At 48.9% G+C, this 25,849-nt stretch overlaps 1 protein-coding gene across 2 annotated transcripts in view; it reads left to right on the top strand.

Annotated features, from left to right (window-relative positions):
- The window catches only part of STK32C (serine/threonine kinase 32C), a 66,841-nt gene extending 41,205 nt beyond the window's left edge, over nt 1-25,636 (top strand). For both annotated transcript variants that reach the window (XM_051801193.1, XM_051801194.1), the window contains 10 exons: nt 13,237-13,388; nt 15,722-15,895; nt 16,346-16,383; nt 16,998-17,087; nt 17,637-17,740; nt 17,833-17,949; nt 19,781-19,906; nt 20,039-20,170; nt 20,838-20,905; nt 21,724-25,636. In XM_051801193.1, coding sequence (XP_051657153.1) covers nt 13,237-13,388; nt 15,722-15,895; nt 16,346-16,383; nt 16,998-17,087; nt 17,637-17,740; nt 17,833-17,949; nt 19,781-19,906; nt 20,039-20,170; nt 20,838-20,905; nt 21,724-21,859 — 1,137 coding nt within the window. In that variant the 3' untranslated portion in view covers nt 21,860-25,636. The remainder of the gene's footprint in view (nt 1-13,236; nt 13,389-15,721; nt 15,896-16,345; nt 16,384-16,997; nt 17,088-17,636; nt 17,741-17,832; nt 17,950-19,780; nt 19,907-20,038; nt 20,171-20,837; nt 20,906-21,723) is intronic.
- Nucleotides 25,637-25,849: the final 213 nt, after the last annotated feature.

Here is a 25,849-nt window from a genome sequence, read left to right as displayed (position 1 = left end):
TCCTGGGCCACCCCTGCAGGTCTCTGTGTGGGGGCTGGCACTGCCAGGAGCGGGGCAGGTGGAGCATGGCCACAGTGCTTGGTGTAGGAGGGGAAGGGGTGGTTGGTGGCCCTGTGGTGGCTGGCTTTGCCCGTGGTACATGCAGTCCACGGCCCTGCAATGCCTGCCTTTGCCTGTGGCACACTGATTGGTGTTCCTGCCATGGCTGGCTTTGCCCGTGGCACACTGGTCGATGTTCCTGTGGTGTCTGGCTTGGCAGGGCGCATCCTCAGCATCCAGAAAGCGGCTCCACTCAGTCTGGAAGCACAAGCGACGTCTGGAGCTGGACCACAAGACGGCTCCTGCCGTCGGCACAGTGAGAACTTACTGTGGCTAGTGGCAGCAGGAATGTTTTCTCACATGAATTCCTGTTTGTGCATCAAGACTCAGTAGCTGTTGGCTACTGGCTCTAACATGGGAGTTTTTTCAATATTAGATTCTACAACAAAATCCTCCCACACCATCCCCACTCCCCCTCCCTGCCTGAGCCCAAATGCGATCTCATTTCAAGGTCTTTGATTAAGGAGACCTTTTTATGGATCAACATATGCTGCCTGTCGAGTGGCAGATGTCTCTGAATCCAACCCTGACCCTTATGTTGGAAGGGCCAGCCTCGGAGTGGGGCAAGGGGACAGAGAGGTGCAGGTGTTGGAGGAGGAGGAGTTGCAGTGGGAGCAGGAGAGGACACAGCTGGGTCAGGTGGCCTGGATGAGAACAAACCCACCCTAAATGCATTACTGAATTCCATAAAAGATCATCTGTCTTGAGGACAAAGAGCAGAATATTTTGGCATGGATCAGATTAATAATTGGAAATCTGATTATTGTTCTGTTAGCACTGCCCTTAGGAGAACCTCCTTTTTTGTCCCTGTCACGGGCAGGGTCTTGTCCTGTCCTCGGTGCCAACCTGCAGCTCTCACGGGGACAACATTAGCAGTCTCACTTTTAAAGGGAAAAAAAGCTCCCTTCATCACTAATGATAATTATAAACTTCTCAGTGGCTGAAATGTGACCAGCATTTGGATCTTGGTGTTGTTCTGACAAGCCATCATAGCACACCCCCCCACCAGCTGGATAATGGAACAGAGAGATGGGAGGTTCCAGCATCAGATGCAGCTTCTGGCAACAATAAAATTGAAGCTGTGTTGGACATCGAGGTCATCTACAGGTCCTTGGAAGCTGCAGCTTGTGAGTTTGGGATGTTCTGTTAATGCTCATGGTTGGACAATACAATTACAAACCACTTAATGTCATAAATGACAAGGAACAACGTCTGCTGTTCTTATGAAATTATGAATACATCAGCATGATACAGCAAATAGAGTTTATTAAGGTAAATACTGCCTGCATTTCACCAGAGCATTATGGGGTGTACCCCTGTTGTCACTCTGGGCAGCACCATCGATCAGTGGTGTTTCTGGAAGGAGACTTTTTCCTTTTCTTCACAGGATGTATTTTTTCTCATGGGTCTTCCTATTCATTTATGTGACTTCCTATTGAAGTGTCTGTGCCCTGCTTAGAAACAGATTTGAATCTCATGGGAGTTGTACGGACACAACTCCATGTGGCTGGATACAGTCCTGCTCTGGTTTTTCTGTGGTGAAGGCAGGAGCTGCCCACAAGCCACTACAAGGCCATTGGGATTTCCTGTGTCTCAGCAATGAATTAAAGATGGAACATGAGAAATACAAATAGAAACTGATGCAACTGGTGCAAAACTAACAATAGAAACAAGTGTTGTGATGATGGATTTGAGGTAACTTTACCACAGTCAGAGGTACCCACAGCCTGTGCTGGGCACCTGGAGTCAGTGGCAGCCACGGGACAGAACCTCTGTGTGAGCCAGGCTTGCTAGGAAGTGTCCTTCCCAGTGATGAGCATGTGATGTGCTATTATTCCTCCCACTTTTCCTGCCTTTCTCCTTTGAAGTTGCCTCTTTTTCCTGTCTTCTAAGAATAACATGGTGGTTTGCCTTGTTTTCCCGGATGAACAATGTTGGTGGACTCTGGAGACAGGCAAAAAGAGGATGTGGGAAAAGTCGTTGTGGTGTAGACCTTTAGAGGTGTATCAGAAAGGTTGTGTGGAGGTTTAGGTGTTTCATCCAGCTGGGGTCCATTACATGGAGCCCCCCACTATGGGGCTTGGCCATGCACTGGGAGAGGCCTTGTTTGGGAGCAGGGCAGGGCAGCCTGGAGACTCCCTGCTCCTCAGAACCAGGAACTGCTCCCTAATGCTCTGAGCTGTGCCCTGGGACTGCTCTGCTCTGCACTGCGTTCTCTGCCCAAGATTGATGGGTTTGGGGGGAGAAGAGACAGAAATGACTAATTCTCATGGTACCTGCTCTTTTTTGTCTCTGTTGATGTGTCTCTCTGCTCAACACTGCTGTTGGCACTGTGGAAACAGGGCAGTGGAGAACAGGCTGATGGAAAGGTTGAGCTGCTCAGGCTGTCACTGCAAAGGGCTCCTGAGAAAACAGCCAGGAAATACAGAACAGGGTTTGGGAGCAGCAGAGGTATTAGGGTGGGATTTTTGGTGGGTTTGGGTCTCTTTCCTCTGAGCCTTTCCGTCACTGAGGCTGTTGGCCGAGCCCAGGGTATGGGGTGAGGGGCCCTCAGGTGTGACCTGGTATGGGTCACCTGCTGAAAGGTGCTGGACATGGTCATTTGTGTGATGTGGATAGCAAAATCCATAATAGTTTCGATAGTTCCATAAAATTAAAATATTAGGAGAGAAATGTTGATGAACTCTAAATTTAGTGCTTTCCATTTTCATACCAACTGGCCATTTTGTTCTCTGAAATAAAGCTGCAACTACAGGATTGCCTTGACATTTGCACATTTTTCTTTTCTAATGTTCTATACTATTTTACTCTTACTGACCCATCACAGCTGTGATGAACTGTATTTTATCTGTATGATCAGAAATTGTACCTCCCTTTGGAACACACTCTGGACTGTAAGTAAATGGGATTTTTTTTTAAAGAAAGAAAGGCATGAAAGGGAACAGTGTTTATTAAACAGAAGCCTTTTGTGTCTCTGCTTTCCACTCTCACCTCCCGTTTAGTTACTATTTATGTCCAAAATCCATCGAGAATCCTTCTGTTCCTGTCGTTCGCTCACGGAGTTGCAGTAAGATTGTTGTGCCACGTTATTACTTTTGATCTAAAAATTCTTTTTAAAAGTAAGTGCTAAAAATTCCTCTCAATAAAGGGCAATGCAGTATAAAATACTTATCTGTTCATACTCAGCAAGTGGTGCAGTTAAACCAAACCACACTGAAGATGAACTAACACCAACTCGTTCTTCCCAGCTGCAGTTGGACAATGCTTTTTGCCAGGATGCAGGAGCTCTGGCCACCACTTACCCCATGATGAGATAGTGCCCCATGTGTGCCCCTCTTAGAGGTCTGGGTCCCTGCTGCATTCCCAGGCTCTCAGGTCTGCCCTGTTCTAAAATTCAGTTTTAACCCCTGCTATTCTTAGGCTTGTCAGAGAGATTAAGATTGTTGCCCAGAGAAGCTGTGGCTACCCCACCCCTGGAAGTGTTCAAGGCCAAGTTGGACGGGGCTTGAAGCACCCCAGCATAATGGAAGGTGTCCCTGCCCATGACAGGGGGTAGAACGAGATGATCTGTAAGTTCTCTCCCAGTGCAAACCATTCCATGATTCTATGATTTGCAGGGTGTTCCTGGACAGAGCCTTCCAGTGGGAGTCCCATCCCTGGAGAAATAGGAAGCATATTTCTTCACCTTGGCGATATGATATTATTAAGTGCTGTTTGGTAGGTTTGACAGAAGGGCTTGTGAAGCTTGTGAAGGCTCCCTGGGGACAGGGTGGAGGCAGCCCCTGTCTGATGGTGCTTGTATCTGCTCAGGCTTGAGGCGGACACAGGGATGGAGGAATGGACCAGCCTGGAGGAGTGGGGGGTTGTCTGTGTCCAGGCTTATCAGAGCACCTGTGCCCCACTCTGGAAGGGATCTTCATCTCCCCACCCTCTACAGCTGCTCTTCCAGGGTCTGTCCCTATGTACAATTTGGTGGTAAACACCAGCTCAATGGAGTAAGCTTCCACCAAGGGAAAATTCAGCATTTGGCTGTAACTGGCATTAATTCCTCCTCAAGGTTTTGCACTGTGAAACACAAGTATCTCCTTTCTTGGCTGAAAAGTCAGACCTGTGCTTATTTCCTTCAGCACAAAGGAGAAATTTTGGGGCCTGGGGGTGGGTTGTGGCAGCAGCACAAACGAGGACATTGGGGCCACTTGGGTCTCAGTGCCATTGCCCAGCGGCACCAGATCGTGATGAGTGGTGAGCCTTTTTAAAATAGCACAGCGAGTTCTTGTCTTGGGATCAGGGAAGGCTTCAACATCAATTTACGTTCAGATATTAAATAAAACCTTCCATTCTTCATTGGAAGTAATTAGATTTCTCTCTGTTCCTGAGTTTTATCAAATATACAGCTAAAAAAATCATTCTGCCTCTTTGACCAATGTATAAACCATCACAGAATGTAGTCGTGGCCATAAGGAGAGATGGCTCCAAATGCAAGATGTAACTCAGAATGTGTGTCACCCACAGGAGGATATTGCACAATTTATTCAGAAAACACTTGTTAGCTGTGGTTGTGCACAGGGGCCCAGATCCTTGTGTAAATGTGTTGAGTGCTGCTGGACTGGAGTAAATGGTGAATCCAGGTTTGGATCTGTCCAAAACGCAAAAAGAAGATGGGTCATGGTGTCTTCAGGGACCTCTGCAGGTTGGTCTGAGTTTTCCTCATTCTTCTTTAATTATTGAAAAAGCCCAGCAGAGATCTCTGAGCATGTGATTAAAACCAGACAAAAATGTAGATGCCTAACAGCCTTTCCGTAGGAAGTGTGACAGCTCCAGAACACATCTCCCGGGTTGCCCTCCTCCCTGCTCTCAGCAGAGCAGTCCACACTGTGGGAAGCTCAGATTCCGTCCCCTTCGGACCCTCCCCAGGGGTGTCTGCTGCTCCATATCCTTGAGGTCAGAAAATCCCCACTGGGGACATGTGCTCCAGGCTGTGGCCAAAGAATGATCCAAAATGCAAGCAGTTTTTATTTTAACATGAAGTAAAGACGTCAGGTTTGGGGTGTCGGGATTGGCAAAGAGGTCGTACAGCCGACGTGTGAGGGGGCACACGTGGAAAACCAGGACAAGCAAAAGCAAAGAAAAATGCTCTTATTTCCTTTTTATTCCTTAGGTTTTTCTCTGCTGTCACTTCTTCAGTTTCTCCTTGTTTATTTGGATTAATGTCTTTCCTGAGATAAAAAAGTCTACACCTCTTTTGGAGCTGCAAGTCAAATAATCCCCCATATCCAAACTCAATTACAGAAACATCTGCTTAATGTCTAATGGAACCTTATTTTCTCAGTGTGACATTAAAGGGAAATGCTTACTCTGAGCCACCTAAAGTTGTATTAAATCACAGGATTCAGAGCTGGTAGATAACATTCTGCATCCCCCTCCCATGATTTCTTGCAGGGAAATTAGGAAATATTCCCCAATAGACACCAACTGGGAGATCTCAGCTCCCTGTTTGCTGTATACTGGTGCCAATGAGAAGAACTTTTGTTGACATAGTTTCAGTGTGCTGGTTGTGCTATTCATGTCAACAGTGAGATAGAAATAAGATTCTTTCTGGAAAAAAATATAAAATATGAGGAAGCCTTGTTTTGCCTGTGTTTTGAGCTGCTCCCAGCTGTATCTGCACGTTTCCTCTGCTGGTACACAGAGGGTTGGCCACACCTGTAGGTGATATAGATCTGGGGGTCTTTTGAGCTTCAAGGAAGTGAACATATTCTTAAGACTCCAGATTGAAGCTATTGATGTTTCCCAGAAAAGCTGTGGCTGCTCCATCCCTGGAAGTGTCCATGGCCAGGTTGGATGGGGCTTGAAGCAACCTGGTCTAGTGGAAAGTGTCCTTGACCATGGCAGGGAGTGGAACTGTGTGGGCTTTAAGGTCTTTTCCAACCCAAACCAGTCTGGGATTCTGTGATTCTCTGATATATGGCACACTGAGGTGCTACTGTGAACAGCAGGTGTTATTTTGGGTCAGGAGAGAATTTTGGCTCTAGCATAAGCAACTGAAAAAGGGATTTTTAATGGAAGTGTTGACACGACCTGGAAACACCAACAGCCTTGCTGTGAATAAAAGTTTCATCAACTGCTGTTACAACTTGGCTGCAGCAAACAGCAGTGTGCATAAAAGAGATTTTAATGATTTATGGTGTTCTGACAAGCCAGTCCATCAATCTTGCAGAAAAGCACAGCTTTTCAGCAGGGAAAAAGTAAAGTTGCAAGACTTCATGAAAAATATCTTAAGGAGTGAAATGTGGCAAGGTATTTAGAATAGGAAACAAAATCAGTACTTAAAGATGTGAAGGCGGATTTGTTGAGCTGATAACCTTGTATTTAGAGCATGGCTCCTGAGAGTTGCACTTGTTTGCCAGTCACTGCAGTTTTAGAGGCTGAGACTGGATATTGGGAAGAAATCCTTCCCTGTGAGGGTGGTGAGGCCCTGGCGCAGGTTGCCCAGAGAAGCTGTGGCTGCCCCATCCCTGGAAGTGTTTAAGGCCACGTTGGATGGGGCTTGGAGCAACCCGGGATAGTGGGTTGCAACCATGGCAGGGTGTTGGAACTAGATGGGCTTTAAGGTAGCTTCCAACCTAAACCAGTCTGGGATTCCATGATTTTATGAGCTGTGGAAAGGCCGAGAAGCACTGTCATCATGGCCAGCAGCTGTCACATATTTGTGTCACCCGGGCTGGTCCATCCCCATGGCACAACAGGAAGGTGGCCGTGGGAACCGCACGGGGACCAGCACAGCAGATGTGCTGTTCTTTCAAATGGTTCTTTGTGTGCTGGAGATAATGGTTGGGAGAAACACTGCCAGAGACACTCTGTCAGAACTGTTCCCAGGACAGAGTCCTGGTTAAATGAGCTGCACAGTCAAGCAATGAAGGGTTTTGATTGTTTCAGAGTATTTTTTTATTCAGGATCAGACAGAGTTACAGTTACGTGTCCCTGCTGAGCATGTCCCTGGTGAGTGTCAGCGGTAGGTTGTGTGCAGCTACAGCCCTGCCCCAGGACGTTTTGTGGTTCCATGAGGTCCTTCTGAATTCCACCAGACTCGTTGCCCCCTAAGGATAAAAATGGTCTGCCTTGCCCAGAACTCCCTCCCCCAGGACAATCCCTGAAGGGGCGGTGAGGGGCTGCACAGGCTCCTGCAGGTGCTGGCTGCCTTTAGTGTTTCCAGCCCCTTGGGCTTATGGCACCAAGCTCTGGGTCAGAATCCATGAAGAGGGAGCCCCTTCAAGGGACCAGCATCCTCCTGGGCCTGCTCTTGTAGGGGAGCTGCTCTCAGGGGGTTTCTGTGGGAGATGCTTCCAGCAGAGCTTCATCCAGCTGCTCCCCGTGGTTCATGTGCTTAATGAATCCCTGATACAGTAATTGTATCACTGCACGTACACCCGGGAGGCAGCTTTAAGCTTTGCTGTCTTGGCTATGTTTAGAAAAAAAAAAAATTAGCTGGTTTTATCTTTAGTGTTTGTGAGAACTGTAGAACAAGTTATTATGAACTTTTTAATTACCAGTATTACACAGATGTTAATTACCAGGGAAGGATTGTGTTTCAGTTGCCATCCACGCCATCATAATACAGGATGGATACAAAGATGCTTTTAAATGACAGGGGAAGTGGCTCAGTGTCCTGTGCAGCTGTGACACCATGGCCATGTCCAGAACATCCTGATCCCTGTTTGCTGCTTTCCTGACAGCAGCTGGGAATTTAAATGATTTAATTTTTTTTGTATTTATATAATTGGCAAGATTCTGGCTGTAGCTCTTGGTACAAGAGCGAAGCAGAGGGGTCCTGGGGATACTGGGTGATAGGGATTTCCCTACAGCCACTTTCCAAAGGATGAAAACTCTGGGAGAAGTGGGCGATGTCTTGGTGCAAGAGCTGAGCCATCCAAGGAGAGCTTGGCTGAAGGAGATGGATTGTTAAAGGTCAATATTGAGGTTATTCTTTCAACAGTGCACGGTACAGTAAAGCGTTTCTTACCTGTTTTTGCTCAAGAAGCTCAGGAAACCAGTGATCACAATCTTCCTGCCTTTCCCTGCAAGGAAGAGCTGCCTGTCCCTGTCTTTGCAGTCTGTCTCCAGTGTCTCAGAACCTTGCTGAGGTGGTCTCCAGCTGTACTGGGGTGACTGGTATTTACCCCAGACGTTCTCCATGAGCCCAGCAGACAGGCTGGTGTCCGGAGAGGTGCAGTATTCATGTGCTTACGTGGCTCTGTCACAAGTTACTGTTTTTTTTTTTCTTTTCATTTCTGCTGTAAAATTTAGTGTTCAAAACTGAACTCGGTTCTCAAAAAAGCTTGAGCTCTTTATATGTCATGGCAAATGCCTCCTCACTGCTTGTGGCCCTTCAGAATGAAGGACTTAGTTCCTGCTCCAGAGGCTGCAAAACTCCCATTTCCTCAACATCCTTCTTGAGGCTGCTGCTGTGCTTCCCCCAGAGCAGAGACTCTTTTCCCCAAGTGGCCCCGAAGCCTACAGATGGTTTTGGTTGCCACAGGCAATTGTATGTTTATGCTTCACATTTCAAGTTTCAACCTTTCTGGTAAAATGGTGGCTCTATAGGTGTTGGGGAAAACAGGGGGGGTTAAATACCCAAGGGAAATCAGCAGAAGTGGAGGAGAAATCAATATAAATGGGCAAGGTGCAACCACTGCAAGTAAGCATCTTTAGAGCAGCGTTCGGCTGCAGTTCAGAAGTGGGCAGGATTAAGGTGTTTGGTGTGGGTGTGTAGTGCTGGCTGACACTAAGCCTTGACTCTGCTCTAAAATCAAAATAAGTGCGATCCAGCTTTGTACACTGAAACGTCCTGGTGTCTCTGAGCTAAAGTCAATAGAGTGTCTGTGTGTGGAAGGATTACAGGGCATTGTCTTCCAAAGGCAGAAGCCAAAGAAGGAGAAATTCAAGAAGAAAAACCACTGCTCCCACTTTGGACCCCGAGGGCAGGTCCCTGAGTCAGCTGTGGGTTTGTGCATCGGCTGTGACGGTGACGTCCCTCAGAGGACAGGGTCATTTCAGGTCTGCATATGCAGAAAGAAAAATGTCTTTGTGCAGCTGAGATTGAGATCGATCCCCAGTATCTATTAGCTCTGTGGATGCTGCCCAGAACGAAAACGGCTGGCTTTTGTTTGAGCCCAGGCAAATGGTGCTGCCGCTTCATAATGAGTTTGAGAGAAGTCAGAACATGCTATTAAGTGATTAGGTGATCTCTCATCTGAGTGGCGATTTCAGCCTGCTGAATTCCTTCAGAATCAGCAGGAAAAAAGTTATTGGATTTCTAAAAGAGAAAAGGCAAAGCCTGACTAAAGAGAGGGAGCTGGACAGGGAAATGTACAGAGCAGCAAAAGCTGAGGTGATGGGGGAAAGTGTTCTAAATACACTAGAATGAAAAAACTTCCCAAAAGAACATAACTCCCAAGTCCCCTGAACATCAGTTAGCCCCCAAATCCCTGTTTTCTATTTCTGTGGCACCTTACACCATGGCTGGGTTGAAAGTAGCAATAACTCCTGTAAGCAGCAGCTCGGTAAGTGATGTCCAAGGAGTGATGGGAGGAGCCGGATAATTCCTGGTGGATTATGAACTCTTCCTGCTTTTGGTGCACAGTTTGTGATGTGACAGTGAGTGCTTTGGTCTTATGGACTGAGCTTTATCCTGAGGCTTTAGCCCAAGGTCTGGTTTGTGTAAGTGGTGTGTATGTCCCACTGAAGGAGTGAGGTGCACCCCTGCGAGTGACAGTTGTGATGTGGGTGGGGGTAGAAGATGAACCAGTCAAAAGGGTGAGTCCCTCAGATCTGTTCTTATTTAGTCCCAGTGGGGGGTTTTTGTTTGTTCTGGTTTTTAAACTTTAAATTGTGGTCTGATATTTGAAATTCTTAATGTTTTCCCTGGCTGAGTTGGAAGCTGCTGAAGAGCCCCCACCAAACTGACTCCAGGACAGCCATTTGGAGCCGTGCTGGCTGTTCCCACTCCACAGGCTGCTGTTCATTTGTGTTTTTCAAATTAAAGCTGGTCCCTTTGTCCCCATCTCTGATTTTCAGATGCCATGGGACAATCAGGTGAGCTTTGGGTGCTATGCTGGGTTTCTGTGCCGTGCCTGTTCCAGTGCCCAGAGGGAGCATTGCTGGAGCACCACAGGGAGGGATCCCCCAAGTGCAATGAGGGGGGTGCAGCCCTGCTGCCCGTGCCTGACATCCTGCAGGATGCCTGTGAGATGCCCAACTCCTGCCATGGGGGTTCCTCTTGGTTTCCCAGCTAGTGGAAGGTGTCCCTGCTCATGGCAGGGCATGGGACTGGATGAGTTTTAAGGTGCCTTCCAGCCCAAACCATTCCACGATTCTATGATTGAAGCCAGGCTGACTCCAGCTCTGTGGCTGCTTGTGGTGATAAAACAAAGCCTGTGCAGGAAGCAGAGGCAGCTCTGAGTACTGTGTTCATGTGTGGAGCTCTTACCTTAAGGAGGATATTTCAGAGCCCAGAGTCAGTTTTCCCCATATGGCATTTTTTTGTTATCACCGAGGTCACTGGTGAATTAATGAGGCAGGTGGTGCTGCTGAGTGAAGGATGTCCTGGATTCAGGGGAACTGCCAACTCAGGTGACAGTACAGGACTTCTCACTGTCTGGGGCCCTGTGGAGTGAGGTGGGCCTGGGAGATGTTACAGTCCCCTCTCCTGGCTGGAATCCCGGGTGTGGGCTCCAGCCCTCTTCTCTGCTGTTAGGGGCAGCAGCACACAAACCCTTTGGCAGTGGCTGAATGTTCGGGGTATCTGGGACTCTATGAAAGCTTTCATGTGCCACATCTTGAGCAATCCACTCCCAGCTGATGCCTGCCTTCTGCCTGGCAGGGCTGGCATGTTTTCCTAATGGCTGTATTTAACCACTGAACATTCCCTGTGTGTGACAAGGGGCCATTGTGCAGAACAAGGGCAGAGTAATTTCTACTTCTTGCATTGTAGACTCTCTGCATTGTAGACCTGCATGAAAATGGATTAATTAAAAAAATACTCTTGGTTTGTGACCAAGGAGGTGTTTATTCCTTACCCAGGAGCAGATGCATGAATGGAGAAGCACATAAAGGAAAAGATAGGTGTTGTGGCACTGATGTTTTTGGGGGGACACAAACACATTGGTGCATTTCTATGAGCAGAGGCACCTTACAAAGGGTCCCTGCCTGTGGCAGGGGACCCAAGTGACGGAGCCCAGCCAGGGCAGCACTGACACCTGGTGTTGGTTTGCCCTGAGTTAGATCCCTACCAAGAGCAGTATGTGTGATCATGAACCATTAATGATGTTTCTTTCCAGAAATCAGAGAACAAAAATTTCCAGAGGGGCTGGAACTGGTGTTGTTTTGTGTGGAAGTGACGCTGTTGCATTGCAGAAAACTATTTGTTATGATTACAGAGTAAAAGAAGTTTTCACCATTTTCTCATTTATTATACTGAGCTCTCATTTGCCCTGCGGAAAAACAAGAGGCAAATGACAGCAATATAACGTGCTATACTTGTTAAGATACAGCAAGTCATAACCTAAAAAACAAAGTACCCAGAAACTAAAGAGTCTCCAGCCATAATGTGGCATAAACTGCCTTCAGGAGAGAATGTTGCTCAGTGCCTGGGTGGCTATTATCCAGAGGTTTGTTTTCAGAGCAGTTCTACAGCAACGACCAGGTTTTAAAGAGGTATTGTTAGGGCTTTGCTGCTTTAAGAATTTATAAAATATAAAATATATGTTTCACTGGTTTATTGAATGTACAAACAGCTCGGCCCGCTCTAGGCAGGGGCTGGATCTTGCTAGTGGTGTGCATTGTGGTAGGTTGTTCATTATTGTTATTAAGTTCGCACAAAGGAGGTTTTTCCTTAAGTTTTTTACCTGAACGGTCCCTGTCAGCTGGAGCTGATGAGCGCTGCTCGCCCACAGGCACCAGAGGAAAAGCTCAGGTCACTCTGCCTGCAAAGTGCCCCTAATGTGAGGTCTGAGGTGTGCACAGAGTTATTGCAACACCTGATTTCCAGCTCTTACTGTAATTGTTATGACAATGGCAAAATAATCCCGTTAATTCCTGTGCATTGCTAATTGAGGGTTTATCAGGCAAACGATAACCACCTATTATTTTGCCACCTCCTCCCTGCAGTGTGTCCTTAGTGATATTACACTGAGCACCATTAGCACTCGCAAATGATTATTAATGGCAGCGTTTTAGAGGTGCGCAGAGTTCCCCGGCTCCCACCTGTCTGCGGTTTCCTGCCATCCACGGAAATTCCCTTTACTTGCTCCCACACGGTGTAAGCATGACCTGCTCTCTGCCTGGAGCCAGCCCGGGTCAGCCTGCTCCCGACCAAATGCCCAAATGCCAGAGGAATTATATCCAGCTCATCCTAATTACGAACGTGTCTGATAATTAAAAGAGGGCAGACACAATTATAGCAGATGTAGACATTCCATTAGTTCATTTAAAAATAGTTATGTTGATAGCTAATTAGCTCTTTTAAAAACAGGCACCTGGGTAATTAAAGTGTCATTAGAGGAGCCGAGGGAGGCACCGAAGGCCATGCTGTGGGAAGCTGTGCCAGCCCAGCGGGCTCTGTGCCCGTCGGGGGGACAGGTGCCGGGTTATTCCTCTGGGCCAGGTGTTTGTTGTTGTTGTAAAAAATTTGCATTTTAATAGCTTTCTGCCAACCCCAACGGGATTATTTCGCCCTTTCAGAGCACAGTGATATGTGCAGCAGGTTAAACCCAACCTGCTGAGCTGGGCAGCAGGGGGTGAGAGCAGAGGGGAGGTGAGGCTGGGAGGGAGCCTCGTGGTTGTCCAAAGCTGGTCTCCATCCACAGGCAGCAAGGCCAAAGCTCTCCCAGACATCACTCCCTTTGGAAAGCTCTCTGGAGCAGCTGCAGTTACCCAGTGCCAGTGGGTAACTGGAGCAGAGCCCATGCTCTCCCAGTTTGGATGTGGCACTGGGAGCAGGGATGCTGCTGTCCATAGGTCCCAGGTCACAGCTCAGGGATCAGGGAGATTTGATAAGGGGTGAGGTGCTGACCACGTGGGTCTCAGCCCAATAAGCAGCAAATGAGGATATGGAATTTGTTGCTAACTTTCCTTTTCCAGGTGTGCATCGTGCAGAAGAGAGACACAGAGAAGATGTATGCCATGAAGTACATGAACAAGCAGCAGTGCATCGAGAGGGACGAGGTGCGCAACGTGTTCAGAGAGCTGGAGATCCTGCAGGAGATCGAGCACGTGTTCCTGGTGAACCTCTGGTGAGCAGCTCCTTCCCCTCAGCCTCGGGGGCCATCCATCCTTGTGGAGCTACACACCTGATAATTTGAGAGGATTTCATAACTCTTTTTCAGCATCACTACAAATAGTGATGTTTCCAGTTGCTCAGTAATGACTTGAGTGTGTGTGCACTGGCAGAAGTATCCTTGTTACTGAGCAATGTTTTAGGGTCTAATTTTAAAAAAACCTCTTCAAATCAGGCTGAAATCTAACAAATAGCTTGAGTTGGTAATACTTGTGAAATGCATTCTGTCCAGGTAGTTCCAGTACAAAAGAACATGCAGTCTGTCTCCTTGGCTTCCCTACAGTCCCATTGACCCCTCACCCCACCAGCACCCTCACTGTGCTCTGCACCACATTCACTGCAGAATACATAAAAATGTATTCCTTTAGAGTTCAGATAAGTAATTATCAAATTTTGTAGGAAAAATTAATTTACAAGTTTTAGAATGTAGAGCAATATATCCTTGAGTTGTTGGTTAGTTTGGGATGAGTCTGTGGCAGTCAGCCTTGGGACCCACTGCTGGGTGCTCCATGTGATCTGTCCTTTCTTGCCTTCCTGCCCAGTGAAGGAGTACCCAACACTGGGCAGGGATCAGTAAATCCGTCCTCTTCACCCATGGTCCACTGGCACAACACAAGCTGATCCTGTGCTGGGACAGAGCTGGGGCATGAGCAAAGGGCATGGGCCATAGTGATGGACACAAGGATTCCATAGTTTCTGTTCCCAGGGCACAGGAAGAGTGACAGCAGTGAGAGGTGACGGAAAACCTCTGATATCCCATTTCTACTGGGATGTGTTGTGAAGGCTGGAATCAGTGCCTGATTCCACAGGGAGGGGCAGGAGCAGCAGTTTCTCCTGGGGAGCTGCACACTCATGTGGCTGGACCTGCTGAGCCTAGGGCATCCCCTGCTATCCCCTCTGCTCCAGTGGTGCCAGATGCACAGCAGGCTGGTCAGATGTGAGACTTCCAAAAATTCAGGAAGTTTTGTACCCAAAGTAATGGAAGTGGGTAGTGCTTCACATTTCTTTTGTTGATCCATTGCTCCAGAATAGCCAATTAATACTGATTGTTTTCAGCATTTTAGGAATTACAAATGTTTTTTCCAAAAAGTAATGAAATTCTGGAGAGAACTTGCTCACTTAGCAAATCTTTCCCTTTTGGCTCATACTTTCAGAATAAACCAACATTAAGATGGGAGTAGAAGTGAGTGATTCATAAGTATTATACAATCCCACATACTCTTTCCTTGGAACTGCAGTCACCAAATATAACAATGAGCGTTGTTTTGGTGTATCCCCCTGCTGTCAGTCTCCCGTGGGACCCACAGCAGATTTAGAGAGGCGGTTTACTCCACAGTAAATATAAATCTCTTTCTGGTTTTTCTGGTTAAATTAGCAGTTGTGTTTTCCATTTCATCTTCAGGATAGGCAGAGATATTTTAAGTAGGTTTATGAGATTATTTGCAATTGAGAATGTGAAGTTTCTCCGAAGTGTCTGGCTGGCAAAGCCTGAGATCTGTGCTGGTGGGGTGACACAGCACTGCTCACTCAGGAGAGGACAGTGACAGGGAGAGAGGGGGAACATTGGCTGGGATACTTCCCTCTTCCAAGGAAGTGTTGCTTAGTGTAGCAATGGGTTAAAAACCAGACCTGTGTCTTGTGCTGGGCTTGATTAGTTGGGAAGGTGCAAATATTCAAATATGAAGTAGCATATTCAGTTCTGGCCCCTCATGGCAAGAGAGACATTGAAGAGCTGGAGCGTGTCCAGGGAAGGGAATGGAGCTGGGGAAGGGTTTGGAGCACCAGGAGTGGCTGAGGGAGCTGGTGGGGCTCAACCTGGGGAAAAGGAAGCTCAAGGGGGACCTTCTCACTCCCTGCAACTCCCTGACAGGAGGGGGGAGCCAGATGGGGGTTGGGCTCTGCTCCCAGGGAACAAGGGACAGGATGAGCAGAAATGGCCACAAGTTGCACCAGTGGACATTCACATTGGATATTAGGAAAAAATTTCTTCATGGAAAGGTTTGTCCAGCCCTGCACAGGCTGCCCAGGGCAGTGGTGGAGTTCCCATCCCTGGAGTGATTTAAAAAGTGTGTGGATGTGGCACTTGGGGACGTGGGTTAGTTGCAGCCTTGGCAGTCATGGGGGAATGGTTGGACTCGATGGTCTCAGAGGCTTTTCCAACCTGAACAACTCTGTGGTTCTCTAATTCTGTGCGTGTGGTGGGACTCTCGGGGAGGTGCTGAATAATTAGGAGAGGGGAAAAGCCTGACTTGGTTTGTAAGCCCTGCTCACCCACTGCTGGTCCCACAGGTACTCCTTCCAGGATGAGGAGGACATGTTCATGGTGGTGGACCTGCTTCTGGGTGGTGATCTGCGCTATCACCTGCAGCAGAATGTTCAGTTTACTGAGGAGACGGTGAAACTCTACATCTGTGAGATGGCTCTGGCTCTCGACTACCTGCGGAGCCAGCACATCATCCACAGGTAACCCTGCAGGCCCTGCTGGCAGGTGGGAGCTGGTGGGACCTGCCTGTGGTGGGGTTGGGGTGGGTGACACTGTCTTTGCTGGTCCTGGGCACCCTCTGTCTGCTGGTCCTGCCCCATCACTCAGAGGGAGCCTGATGCTTCACTGGGGTTTGAACCTTCCAGGGCACGTGTCAAAGCCATCCAGGGCTTCACACAAATATCCCTGGTATTGTGTTATTAATTTTCCTTGGGAATGATGCCTGAACCAGTCCCATGTTCCCACTTTTTCACCCGGTTACCTAGAAAAAGCATATTTCTAGTCCACCGTAAAGGGACTTACCTCATGTTAGGGTATTTTTGTTTCATTTGTTCCTAATTTTTGATAGATAAAAAGTTACAGGATTTTGTTGAATTACATCTTTGGTCTGACTGAGATTCCACCTGCTGTAACCTTCCTTCTTTTCCCAGAGATGTAAAGCCAGACAACATCCTCCTTGATGAACAAGGTAGGATCACTCTGCCCCTCTTTGCTCCCTTATTCATTCCAGGAACATATCCTTTACAGTCCTGAGTACTGGGCATCTTTTAACCTGGGGAAAGTGTGGGAAAAGCACCCCTTCTTTTACTTGAACGTTGTGCATTGTAATGCCAGGGAGGATCCCCCAAGGGCAGCCCCTCTCCTGGTTACCCACACCTGGCCTCTTCCCTTGCTGGTGGAAGAGACAGGGGCATGGCAGGGGGTTGGAACTAGATGTCTTTAAGGTCTCTTCTAACCCAAACCATTCTGTGGTTCTATGATAGTGTTTCCCTGTTGTCCTCTTCATTCCTAGAGCTTCTGGCCAGAGCAATTTGGCCCAGTGCTGGAGCTGCTGGGGGCTACTGGTTTGTTCCAAGCTTTTAAAATCAAGATCCAAAGCTCATTACCCTTTAATCACCTGGCCAGCCCAGATCCTGGGAAAGCTTTGGGATCTGATATGGCTGTTCCATGGGGTCTGACCTTGATCTGCCCCTGCCTGCGCTACCCTGTCTGAGGGCAGAAGCTTATGAAACAAATGTATTCTGACTCTGCATTGCCACTGCATTGCCATTAATTCCTTCTTAAAATGTGTCTTTATTTAAGGTCATGCCCATTTAACAGATTTTAATATTGCAACAATAATTAGGGATGGTGAAAGAGCGACTGCGTTGGCTGGGACAAAACCCTACATGGGTAAGAAACAATCACTGCTCTTACCCCTTTGCTCTACCCAAGGGGCCCTGGCTGGGGCAGAGGCAGTGGATTAATTTAGGGCATTAATGCACATGCCCAAGTCATTCAGCAGAGCCTGATTGTTTGAAAAGTGAAACTCCTGGGGTGAAGGCATCACTGCTGGTGTGCCCTGCCTCCCCCTCCCATCCCATCCTGCCCTACCCTCCCCAACCAGTCCTGCCATCCCCATCCTATCATGTCTCCCCCATTCCACCCTGCCATCCCCATCCCTTCCTTCTCTTTCCACTGGCCCCACCCTTGGACTTGCTACACCCCAACGGGCTCCAGTTTTCTGCCGTGCCTGGACTGGGAGGGCTCTCCCTGTGTGTACCCAATAGCCCAGTTCCCATGGAGGGCAGGCACACTGCTGCTGCCACTGCTCTCCCTGCCTCACACACCTCCCCTTGGGCAGTTGTGAATAAAAATCACCATAAGCTTTTTCACTGACTTACATGAAATACTGAAATAGAAGCAATGAATGACCTGTCGCATTTTACCCCTTCTGTTCAGCCCCAGAGATTTTCCATTCCTTCCTGAACGGTGGGACAGGCTATTCCTTCGAGGTGGACTGGTGGTCTCTTGGAGTGATGGCTTACGAGCTGCTGCGGGGCTGGGTAGGGCTCTGGCCATCTGGCCCTTGGAATGCGTGTCTGACTTGACACAGCGGGAGAGGGGATTCCTTCTCATCTCTCTGCTCTCTCCCCAGAGGCCGTATGACATCCACTCCAACAACCCCGTGGAGTCCCTGGTGCAGCTCTTCAGCACTGTCAGTGTTCAGTACTCCTCGGCCTGGTCCAAAGAGATGGTTGCGCTGCTGCGGAAGGTACGTCGTCCTGCTGGGGGGCTGTGTGGGGTGTTAGTTGCTGTGTGGATGGGACTAGCTGGAAAATTATCAGCATATTAACCAACTACTACTACTACTAATTTCAAAAAAGATAGGCTGGGAGAGCTGGGGATGTTCATCCTGGAGAAGGGTTAGGAGAGACCTTAGAGCCCCTTCCAGTGCCTAAAGGTGCTCCGAGAGAGCTGGAGAGGGACTTGGGGCAACGGCCTGGAAGGACAGGACAAGGGGGAATGGCTTCCCACTGCCAGAAGGCAGAGTTATATGGGATATTGGGAAGGAATTCCTGGCTGTGAGGGTGGGGAGGCCCTGGCACAGGTTGCCCAGAGAAGCTGTGGCTGCCCCATTCCTGGAAGTGTTCCAGGCCAGGTTGGATGGGGTTTGGAGCAACCTGGGCTAATGGAAGGTGTCCCTGCCCAGGGCAGAGGGTTAAAACTAGATGATTTTTAAGGTCCCTTCCAACCCAAACCATCCTGGGGTTCCACAATTAATGATGTGTGTTCTGTGTTTATTATCCGTGTGATAATATGCACTATGTTTGACAGCAAGGGAAGCAAAATGGCTTTTCTTGATGTGACAGTCAGATTCCCAGCTGGGCTAGAACTGTGTCTTCCAGCATCCCATCCTCTCCATGAGCTCTGTAACCTATAAAGTCAGCAGTGATGGCTGGGGTGGCATATGACATTGGCTGCTCTTTTTCGCCAGTTTTTCAGGGCTGAAGGGCCTGGTGGGGTTGTGAGAGCTGTTGGGGGGTTGCAGGCCTATGGAATGTCCTGGTGCTCCCCTCGTGCTGCAGCTGGAGGAAGCTGGTGATGAGGTGGGAAAGTTGGTTTAGCTCCGGCTTGCTTGAGAACTCAGAAAAGTAGCTGGTGAATTTGCTGTAGGAAAGATACACCCCGTGCTGGCAGCAAATAAGCGCCTCTGATGTGAGTTAATGCTGGACGGGCAATTTGTAGAATTGGCTTCGGTTTAACGAGGAGCAGCGTTTCCAGCGGAGGCAGCGGCGGCGCCTTCGGCAGGTTCGCATTGCCATCTGCTGGGCATCCAGGGAATCCTCTCACCGGGAAGCCGAGAAGGACTCCCATGTCCCCCCAAAGCGCTGGGGTGCCCCAGCCCTTCATCCTGCTCACTCAGCCTTCACAGCATCCCTGGGCTTGGGGAGCTGCAAGTACAGCCACCATCACCTTCCCATGCACCGTCACCTTCAGCATTGGAGAAACACCCCGTGCTGGCTTTATTTTCTGGAAAAACATTGTAACCACCTAGAATCAGTGTGCCTAGGACTGTCCAGTTTCTTAAGGAAAACAGTCCCAGATGGGCATTTTATGGAGGTCCCACTGTAGGTGCCTGTCAGCTGGAAGACCAGACATGGTCAGTTGAAGATGCCCAAACCAAGGGGTCAGGTCTCAAATTCTAGGTGCTCTGGGAAAATGGCAAGAACTGGTCCAGAGAGACATGGGGCTCCTGGAGAGTGCTGAGTGCTGCAGGAAAGGGTCGTGCATCCTGGAATGCGTGAGGGGAGCAAACCCACTCTGTCCAGGAGCTCATAGTACCTGGTTTCACAACCTCCAGAACGTTTTCTAAAGTTTTTTTCTGTACTAAGTTATGTATTTCCCATAACAGAAATGCTCCTGCATGTCTGAACTATCTGAGTTGTCCCAGGCAGGATGGTGCTGGGTGCTTTGTCTTTTTCCTCTGACACGAGTGCTTTTCCCTCCAGTGCTTTTCCCTCCAGTGCTTTTCCCTCCAGTGCTTTTCCCTCCAGTGCTTTTTCCCTCCAATGCTTTTCTCTCTGATGTTTTTCCCTCTCCAGCTGCTGACAGTGAACCCTGAGCATCGCTTCTCCTGCCTGGGCGATATCCAGGCCTCGACGTACCTGTCTGGTGTGGTCTGGAGCGATGTCTGTGGGAAGCGTGTGGAGCCAGGCTTCGTCCCCAACGTGAGTAGGAGTGATCTGTATCAGGACCACTTCTCCTATTAAAGGAACCACTGTGACAGCAGAGGGTTTCCCATGGGGGGGTGGTTTCTGAGCCTCTGCTGTGCCTGACACGCGTATCACGTTGTGTTGCAGAAGGGCCGCCTGCACTGTGACCCCACCTTTGAGCTGGAGGAGATGATTCTGGAGTCGAGGCCCCTGCACAAAAAGAAGAAGAGGCTTGCAAAGAACAAGTCGAGAGATAACAGCAAAGACAGCTCCCAGTCTGTATGTGCTCTGTGGGGTAGCATCCAGCTGGCAAAAGGCTGAGTGGCTGGATTTGGGGGGGGTGTCACAGCCGGTCCTGCTGCCCTGCAGGAGCTGTAGGTTTAGTTTGGTAAAAACATTTCCCCGTTGGAGTCTTTCTGCCAACCAAGCATTCTTTTTATGGAAGTTTGATCAAAGTCTTTCACAGTAGTCTGTACTTTGGAAAATTAAATGAGCAGCAGAGGTCTGGGCACTGAGGTGTTCCCGTGTCCCCACACGGCCCCAGACCCACGTGTGCCTGGGGACAAGGCAGCAGCTCCCTGTGTGTGTTTACAGGGATTCACACATGTGGGCTGTGTGCTGGGCTCTCCCCACGCTGGCTGTCCTTCCTTTGGGCTGACAGCACTCCCAAAATACAGGATACATGGATAAATGTGTTGTGTTTATGTGGGGAATGGTGTGATCTGTGTTTTATGGAAAACTGCTGCTGTGGATGGCACAAGCCCCTGGTGAAAGCCACACAGCAACCAGCCCTGCTGCCTCCAGCTGTTGTGCTGAGGTTTGGGGTGGGGGGCATCTCCTGCACACATCTGGAGGCTTCTGCACACAGCTGGGAGTGTTGGGGTGCTGCAGGCAGCAGTGAGATGCAAATAGGGCAGCTTATGCATGTCATGTTTTTCTTCAACAGGAAAATGACTATCTTCAGGAATGCCTTGAAGCTATCCAGCAGGACTTTGTCATCTTCAACAGAGAGAAGTGAGTATGTTGGGTGGTTTTTTTAGGGAAAAATACTCTTTTTCCTGACTTCCCTTAGGAATCAGAGTTCAGTGCCTGACAGCTTGTAGCACCTTGCTGCGGGCTTAGCCCCAGGTGACTGTTGTCAGCTGAGGAGCTCAGGTGCTGCCTGTGTGTGAAAAATGGCTCTGACCTCCCACAAAGGGAGACAAGATCAGGGATTATTAATCACTGCCATTAAATGAAATATGCTGCAGAGAGACTTCTGAGATTTAACATATGTATGTGATACTGCTTCAGTTTCCCCATGGCATCTCCTTGCCCATCCTGCTTTTAGAAGATGATGTTTTGGGAAATGAAGGCAGGGAAAGTTAGACTTGATGATATTGAACCTGAATGGTTTTATGAAGGTGTTAAAGTCTCTGGTGGGCATGAGCAGGCAGTGAAAGTGCTGGATTAAAACTGCTGCTTCCCTGAGTTTGGGAATGTTTGGTCCATAAGCATAGCAGGAGGCTCCATGGAGGAGATGGGGGTGAGAGTCTGGCTGCAGTGCAGGTGCTTGTGGCCGAGGTCTGGGTAGGCTGAATCCTCTCAAGCCATTTTGGGATGTTTTCAGAGCAGTTCAGTGTGGTTTGCTGATACACTGGCTTCTGTCATCACCTCTTTGCGTGCCCTGGGAAGCCTCCTCTTGTTCACCGTGGGTCTGCAGTAGGCCCCTGTTGAGCAGTGGGAGGGCAGCCTGGGGTGCGCTCATGGCTGCAGACCACCCTCACCCCACTCCTTCTGGGGGTTTTTGGTTTGAGGGTGCCTGATAACTCCTGGTTCCTCTGCTCCTGCAGACTAAAGAAGAGCCAAGAGCAGCCGATTGAGTCCGTGTCTGCCTCCGAGACCACTGACGAAGCCGAGGCGGAGGCTGAGTCCGAGCCCTCCAACCTGCACATGTGCAGCTCCGTGTGCTCCTCGGGCAGCAGTTAGGCTGGAGCCCCGGGCGAGGGTCTCCGCCCGCGCCGCTCACCTGCCTCAGGTGCGCTGAGCACCCGAGCTGACCCCGCTGCCCCCCGAGAGCACCGACAGCTCGTCCTGCAGAGCTGGAGACAGAGAGTTCACACAGAACTGCCCTCCTGGGTTATGGAACGCCAGCCCGGCACGTCGTGGGGGAAGACACTGCCTATGCAACTTGCCAAAGGGAGATCAACTTCTTTACTTGTTTTAATGCCAGGTTGCTGAATGCACGTTTTCAAATGCAGTGAGTGGACAAGGAAAGAAGCCGCATCCTTGGGTCCCACGGGGGAAGACACGGAGCAGGGAGGAAGGCTGAAGAGGTAGTTGGAGTTTGACTTTTCTCTGTTCCCTGTTCACAAAGGTTGCAGGGGGACAAGCAATCCCTGTGCAAGCTGTAGCAGCCCTGAGGCCTCTCCAGTCTGTGGTGGGTGGCACCAGCTCCTGGGAGCCTCCAGCTGTTTGAGTCCTGCAGCATGAGGACGTCCCAGGCACCTCCTTGTCCTTGCGTCGCCTGTCAGTTCCTTTCCTGACTCTGGGCAAATAAATGTTTTTTGTGCACTCCATGGATTCTTCAGGGACTGGGTAAAGTGTAATGGGTTCAATGTGTATTTGAGATGCAGAATGTATTTAAAATATTTGCTTTCTCCATGTGGCTGCTGCAGGCAGCGGGGAGCCGAGGGATGGACTGGAGGGTCTGGCTCTGCCTGGGTTTGGAGGACACAGTTTATCACAGGCTCAGGTTTAGCTGGAGGCAGAATGAGTGGCCTAGCAAGGCTGCTCGGTTATGAAAGACAGGAATATCTTATTGTACCCTTCAATTTACTTTATTTTCAATGTAAAATACAGGTACTGTATATAATTTACCACTACCTGTCTTAAATGCGTAATAAGATGGGAGGTCTCCTTCCCCTGCTCCAGCTCTGGATGTGTTGCCTTTCTTGTTTTAGGAGCCTTCATATGTTGTTTAATCTGCTATAGAGTGGCTTTTGGTTACTGTTGCTAAAACTGAGCCCTGCAGCTGTTGTGGCACCCAGAGGTGTGGTGGGACTGCAGGCACCACCAAACCATCAAACCATCAACAGCTCTTTGCTGCCAGACAGTGGGAGGTTGCAGTGTTTGCATCCTTACTGGATATTCCTAATGCAAAAATGGATGGGAAAAGTTTTTAACAAATGCAGATTCTTTCAGGACAAGTTTTGTTGCAGTTTTTGTTTCCACAAATAAACCAGAAAGGTGTTAAATGGTACGAAACCATCTGATATGAGCAGTGACACGGCCCGTGCATCTTCCACAGTTTTATGTGGGAATTACTGCGTGGCTAAAATTGTGCAGAAGCACATTTTCGGGGCAGTCTTTAGAGGTGTGCAGGAGGAGGGGAGTCGGAGCGCTGGGTCCAGTTGTGTGGTTATTTTCAGGACAGAGCAAGGCAGGTGCTGTCAGACCTGGGGGGATGAACATCCCACCCTTGCTGTGCCTGGTGAGGGACCAGGGCCACATTGGGAGGCCCTCGTGTCACCCACAGGTCCTTGCACACCCTGTGCCTCGTTAGGAGCTGTGTTAATGACAGCTCAGGAGGGCTGGGCTGTTCAGTGAGCGAGGGCTGAAATAAATGTGTTCTGCTCCTTTTCCCAGCTGTAGGAGGGCACCTACCCCCGTTCTGATCCTGGGCTATGCTGAGGGGACCTACCCTTTCCACCCCTGGTAACTTCCAGTCTGTTTACTGGATACCAGGGTGGCCTAATTACCTTCTCCTGCCCATCAGAGCACACCTGTGTGTGCAGGTAGGCCATGTGCTCTGGCCCATTCTGTGCTGAGCAGCCCCTGCTCTCCTTGTGGGGAGCCTGTTCCTCACCCTGTGTCTCTCTGCACACACCTCGTGTCCTCCATCCCACATCCCTCAGCCGGAGCACCCGGTCCTATCCTAGTGCAGCAGATGAGGATCAAACCATGTATTTATTCAGAGGTTATGAATTACAGGTGATTAGCTCCACTGGCATGGATAGTTTCAGTGAATTCCGTTGCACTATTTAGCAACTTTCTGTAAATAACAACAAAAGTTTGGACTATCAGAATGATGAGAAGAGTCACTGATTTTTTGACCAAAACATCCTGTATATGAGAGGTGCAGATAGATCCTATTCAACCAGAAGCTCTCAGGCCAGGAGAGCTATTGGCAGTTACATGACATGTCTAATTGATATTTGCATCACTTTCCTTAGGACAAGGACCCCTGAGGTGGGGTTGATGTGTGTGGGGAGGAGCTGACTCGCTTCTGAAATGGAGGCTTCTCAGCCCAAACCCTCTCTGTGTCAGTCATCTGACAGCACACCTTTGCAGCACACCTCTTCCTGGGTGAATTGTGCAAAACATTTCAGCAGCACTTGGCAGAAACAGGGAGAGCTTCTTGGGAAAAGCTAGGGAACAGCTCCTTCCCAGGAAACGTCCCTGGAATCCAGCAGTGCATCCCCAGGAATGTGCTGGGGACGCATTACTTCTGCCTCAGTCATTGCTGAACCTGAATCCCCGAGAACAATACCAGGACACAGAGCTCTGGGATCATTGTGCTGAGTGGGAGAGACACTGTGAACATGTCCCTGAAGTGCTCAGTGTTGGTCCAAAGTGATGCTTGGACATAACCTCACCAGAGCCCGTCGGGGCCAGGTTCCATTGACGCCTGTTTCTACCCAGTCCCTGGAGGAGAAATGGTAAGGAAAGAGCAATTAGAAAAGGGAAAAGTGATGGGAAACAGATCAGTGTTTGCTTCATTGTCAGAACCCCCGTGCTGGGTTTCAGTGCTCGTGCCCTCCCGTCCCTGCTCTGGGCCCCTGTTGTGTCGTGTCCCCATCGCTGTGTCCCAGTAAGGAGCTGGTGCTGATTGAGCCAAGTGTGGTCCTGCTGGCCCCACGTCTTTGTGGCTCCTTCCAGGGTGTCCCATGTCCAGCTCACCCCCTCCACAATGGATTCCTGGGGATGTGCTGGGGTTTCCCACCATTGCTTGTGCCGGTGCCGCTGTTGCCGTCGGTGTTGGATGAGCCCTGGCTGATGCCGGATGTTGAGCAAACCTCGCAGTGAAGTTGTGACATAGCCCTGGTCCCAAATCCCAGCCTGGAAGGCATCACTAGCAGCTCTGGGTTACACCTCCACTACAACCGGAACACAGGAATTTTCTGGATATAAATATTTAAATACCTGTATTTTTTTTATGACAGATTTATACAGCGTGTGCCATTATCCGCTGTGAAACGTCTACAGCACCTATAAATTATTCTCCTTTAATCACTTGCCATGAGATTGTTTTCTTATCTCTGTTGTGTTACAAAGTTTTGCAAAGTTGCTTATTTTTAAGTGTTTCCATTGAATTCCACAGCCTTCACTGGGAATTTGTGCAGAAGACAAATGTCAGGTCAGATCCTGATGTTTCTTCTGTTGCCAATTCTTTATTACTCCAGAGCTTGCCAAAAAGAGACTAAGAGTAATAAAATAATAGCAAAAATGCCAATAATATGGACTTGACCCTGGACAGTGCTGAAATCCTGTTGCCTTGGTAGGGTATTTTTTTAAAATTATTGCAGTGCATATATATGTAAATATATCTTTGTATTTTATGTTAATACATTCCTGTAATTTTCTTGCATGACAATTTTACCACGTCACGGAACATTTAAGTTACGACAAGTTTGTGTTTTTGCAGATACTGCCGGAAGCCATTGCACATGTGGAGTAATAAATGTGTATTTTTAACATTGCCAAGGATTTGGTGTCATTTCCAGGGTTTTGAGCTGTAGATCCATGAAACCATGGAAACACCTGAATGTTGGAATTCTGGAGCCCAGCCAGACCCAGGGCTGCTGGGACACCCTGCTGGTGTGGAGCCAGGTGGGATGAGAGCTGCAGGAACATGGCCATGAGACACCTCAAAAACAGGTGCTGAAAGAGGAACAGCTGGATCCAGGCTTTCCAGTG

Source organism: Manacus candei, unplaced genomic scaffold, assembly GCF_025592945.1.
Source record: "Manacus candei isolate 608988 ecotype Guabito, Panama unplaced genomic scaffold, ASM2559294v1 h1tg000050l, whole genome shotgun sequence".
In the NCBI taxonomy this organism is placed as follows: domain Eukaryota; kingdom Metazoa; phylum Chordata; class Aves; order Passeriformes; family Pipridae; genus Manacus; species Manacus candei.
The sequence above is the reverse complement of the archived record's forward strand: the minus strand, read 5'-3'. Positions and strand labels throughout refer to the sequence as shown.